General features: G+C 37.6%; 1 protein-coding gene across 2 annotated transcripts in view; it reads left to right on the plus strand.

Moving 5' to 3' along the window:
• LOC115230414 overlaps positions 1 to 4,706 on the plus strand; it is a 41,502-nt gene extending 36,796 nt beyond the window's left edge. For both annotated transcript variants that reach the window (XM_036499654.1, XM_029800611.2), the window contains exons 4-6: positions 1,114 to 1,238; positions 1,916 to 2,150; positions 4,003 to 4,706. In XM_036499654.1, coding sequence (XP_036355547.1) covers positions 1,114 to 1,238; positions 1,916 to 2,150; positions 4,003 to 4,520 — 878 coding nt within the window. In that variant the 3' untranslated portion in view covers positions 4,521 to 4,706. The remainder of the gene's footprint in view (positions 1 to 1,113; positions 1,239 to 1,915; positions 2,151 to 4,002) is intronic.
• Positions 4,707 to 5,000: the final 294 nt, after the last annotated feature.

Here is a 5,000-nt window from a genome sequence, read left to right on the forward strand (position 1 = left end):
ATCTTTCCTTCTCCTATGTTTTCGACGAAGAGCTCCTTCTTTCCTGAGCGTCCAATAATACTATATTTGTTCCACGTCCTCGCGTTGTTGTGTTTTCTCTTTGTGTTTTCATGTTTGGATTAACTATGTATATATATATATATATATATATATATATATATATACATACACGTAAATGCATATTTGTATATGTGTATAGTTGGGGTGTGCGTGTACATATTTATGTATGTGCTTGACCATATAGTTTCCGGTTCATCCACACATTTCCATCACCCATATCAATTTATGATGATACACTAGCTACCAAGAGAATTAACGTCAGCTCAAGGGGACTTAACCTTGACTTACTGGTAACCTCAGTTGCCTCCCAGACGTGCATACATACATATACATGTATGTATTATCTATCTGCATATATATATAAAATAGAAAAAATCTACCTATGATCAATTCAATAATGAAAAATTTCTAAATTGAATATTTCCCTGTAAGTTTGGAATAATATTCCCTCATATTATTATACATATATATAGGCGCCGGAGTGGCTTAGGCGCAGGAGTGGCTGTGTGGTAAGTAGCTTGCTTACCAACCACACGGCTCCGGGTTCAGTCCCACTGCGTGGCACCTTGGCAAAGCGTCTTCTACTATAGCCTCGGGCCGACCAAAGCCTTGTGAGTGGATTTGGTAGACGGAAACTGAAAGACGCCCGTCGTATATATATATAATATATATATATATATGTATGTATGTATGTATGTATGTATGTGAGTGTGTTTGTGTTTGTCCCCCCAACAACGCTTGACAACCGATGCTGGTATGTTTACGTCCCCGTTACTTAGCGGTTCGGCAAAAGAGACCGATAGAATAAGTCCTGGGCTTACAAAGAATAAGTCCTGGGGGTCGATTTGCTCGACTGAAAGGTGGTGCTCCAGCATGGCCGCAGTCAAATGACTGAAACAAGTAAAAGAGTAAAAGAGTGTGTGTGTGTGTGTGTGTGTGTGGTGTGTGTGTGTGTGTGTGTGTGTGTGTGCATGTGTGTGTCTGTGTGTGTGTGAGTGTGCATGTCTGTGTCAAGTAATTGTGCATAATTTTCTGTCCATAATCTCTTTCCAGGTTCTGTCTTTGTTAACGACACTACTGAGATAACGGATAACACCCTTACGAATTGTAACGAGACGAAACAACAAATCCTGAACTCCACCATAGTTATCACGTCCCACTCGTTTACAATAATCACGGTAAGTCGAATATTCCAGAATATCATGAACAGGGTTGTTTCTGTTGTTATTGTTATTGTTGTTAGCGGTGAGCTGGCAGAAACGTTAGCACGCCGGGCGAAATGCTTTGCAGTATTTCGTCCGCCGTTACGTTGTGAGTTCAAATTCCGCCGAGGCCGACTTTGCCCTTCATCCTTTCGGAGTCGATAAATTAAGTACCAGTTACGCACTGGGGTCGATGTAATCGACTTAATACCTATGTCTGTCCTTGTTTGTCCCTTTGTGTTTAGCCCCTTGTGGGTAGTAAAGAAATAGGTATTTCGACTGCGGTTACGTTGTGAGTTCAAATTCCGCCGAGGTCGACTTTGCCCTTCATCCTTTCGGAGTCGATAAATAAAGTACCAGTTTCCCACTGGGTCGATGTAATCGACTTAATCTGTTTGTCTGTCCTTGTTTGTCCTCTCTGTGTTTAGCCCCTTGTGGGTAGTAAAGAAATAGGTATTTCGTCCGCCGTTACGTTCTGAGCTCAAATTCCGCCGAGGTCGACTTTGCCTTTCATCCTTTCGGAGTCGATAAATAAAGTACCAGTTTCCCACTGGGTCGATGTAATCGACTTAATCCCTTTGTCTGTCCTTGTTTGTCCCCTCTATGTTGAGCCCCTTGTGGGTAGTAAAGATATACATTTTTGTTCTTCCCAGGTGAGTATCCAGTGTGGTGTGGCCACTATGTATGGGTCATTTAACAACAGTAACCCAAGTTTGGCCAACTACGACTACATAACCTATGCAACTGACATGAGCCCGGGTAGAATGTTCGTGGGTAAACCAATAGCACCATCAACGTTCTTCCATACGATAAGTTCCAAGATGCTATGTGGCTTCAACACCACCGTTTGTTACAATGCTCACTATAACATCACGTTCACAACAATAGGTAAGCAGACTCAACTTATTTCTTTATTATCAAAGATTATTCTGTATTCTTTATATATAGGCTTAGGAGTGGCTGTGGGGTAAATAGCTTGTTTACTAACCACATGGGTCCGGGTTCAGTCCCACTGCGTGGCACCTTGGTAAAGAAATAGGTTTTCACATTGATACCATTTTGGTTATATGCCCTCAAGCTATTTGATATTAGAGAGGTTGAAGTTTCCTAGAAGTATGTTATGACTGTCATCAGGGCTGGTTAATATTTCCTCCATTTTTTTATGTTCTCTTCGAATGGGTTCACATAACTTGGAGTATCTGATGGGCGATATGCAGCGCATACTACCGTTTTGGTCGGAATAGTGTGTCAGCTCACAACATCATAAGTTCCTCAACAGATGTAGTTTTATCGAAGTATGATACTTTAACTTTGTGCTCTGACGAAGATTCTGATGAAGATTTCATGAAGATTGTACAGTTCCAGTCTTTGTAAGATGCCACAGATAATAGAAGTGGGTCTTTAGGGGAGACGCACCAACCATCAGGTACCGCCAGGGATATGTTTTTGTGCTTTTATTTGCGGAATTTTATCCCCCACACAAACACACATACTTACATACATACATTAAAAAAATACACACAAAAATATATACATACATACACACAAAAATGCATACGTACATACATACATACATATATATACACATACATACATACAAACAAACATACATACATATACATATATACATACATACAAACATTCATACATATATACATACATATATACATATATACGTACAAACATACATACATACATTAAAAAAATACACACAAAATATAGACAGACATACACACAAAAATACATACATACAAACATACATACATATATATACACATACATACATAGAAACAAACATACATATATACATACATATATACATACATATATACATACATATATACGTACAAACATACATACATACATACATACATACATACATACATTAAAAAAATACACACAAAATATATACATACATACACACAAAAATACATACATACAAACATACATACATATATATACACATTTTAAAGACTCCGCCGGTTACGACGACGAGGGTCCCAGCTGATACGATCAACGGAACAGCTTGCTCGTGAAATTAACGTGCAAATGGCTGAGCATTCCACAGACACGTGTACCCTTAACGTAGTTCTCGGGGATAATCAGCGTGACACAGAGAGTGACAAGGCTGACCCTTTGAAATACAAGTACAACTCATTTTTGCCAGCTGAGTGGACTGGAGCAACGTGAAATAAAGTGTCTTGCTCAAGGACACAACGCGTCGCCGGGAATCGAACTCACAACCTTACGATCATGAGCCGAATGCCCTAACCACTTAGCCACGCGCCCTCACTTATATACACATACATACAAACAAACATACAAACATACATATATACGTACAAACATACATACATACAAACATACATACGTGCATACATACAAACATGCAAACAAATATACATATTTAATACATACATACATACATACAAACATATTTAATACATTCATACATACAAACCTACATATTTAATATATACATACAAACAAACATACATACATGCATACATACTTACATACATACATACATAGATACATACATACATTCATATATATATACACACACATACATACATAGATACATACAAACATTCATACATTCATACATACATACATACATATATACATACATACATACATACATACATACATACATACATACATACATACATACATACATACATACATACATATGTACATATTGTTCTTACCATTAAACATTGTCGTTCTTTTCTTTCAGGTGTAAATGATTCGTGCACAACCGTAACTACCCAAAAGGTACAATATATTTTCCCCTACCCTGGTCAACCTGGAAAATACATTCAGTATGACACGACAGGGAATCTGAGTGCCGTCTGCTGTCCTAAAAATCATATTTTTGATGCAATCCTGAAGAGATGTAAACCCCGTGTGTCGACCACACCAGGCATCGCTTTGCCTCCTAATCCCTGCATCTATAACCAAGCGCTATTTTATTTTCCTCATCCGACAACCCTTTCAAAATTCATACAATGTAGTCAATGGGGTCAGATGTATGAAATGCCTTGTCCCTCAACACTAATCTGGCATCCAAGTATTATGAATTGCTTGCCCCTTAATCCAAGCGTTAGTGTGTGTGGAGCTAACACTAACGGCCAGTTTCAACCTCACCCATTCAGTAGTTCCTATTTTATAGCGTGTGGTGCAGGCACAGATTATCAACTAAGGATGTGTGAAAACAACAAAATCTGGAATCAAGCCCTGATCCAGTGTGTTTAAACTTCACCGTTTTGAATGAAAAATGGAATTTCTTAAATCAATTTTGATAGTGCCGTTCAAAAGGAAAAGATCCGAAAAATTTTATAAAGCATTGACAATCAATTATCATCCTCTTGGATAATTTTATGTCATTTAAACGAATTTTTCATGTAATAAAATGCAAAATTAAATCTGTTGTTACGTTTATAAATTTGTTTTGTTCGTTTCTTGATATGAAATCATGTGTTGAAACAGAAGATATTATATTTTGAGAGGGTCATTTAGGGTTAGGGTTAGGTTGAGGGTTAGTGACAGGATGTTGTCTCAGTTTTAGACGCAGCAAATGATTTTAGCTCAATGGAGGTAATCGATTGGTTAAATTGCCGAAATGCTCGAAATTTCAGACGAAATACCTTACAAACTATAGAATTTTCTCAATAAAACCAAGAGAAAATGATGTTTTATAAACACATTCTACCAGTATACGAAGTTAAAAACTTT

The sequence above is a fragment of the Octopus sinensis genome, unplaced genomic scaffold (assembly GCF_006345805.1).
Source record: "Octopus sinensis unplaced genomic scaffold, ASM634580v1 Contig15526, whole genome shotgun sequence".
NCBI lineage: Eukaryota > Metazoa > Mollusca > Cephalopoda > Octopoda > Octopodidae > Octopus > Octopus sinensis.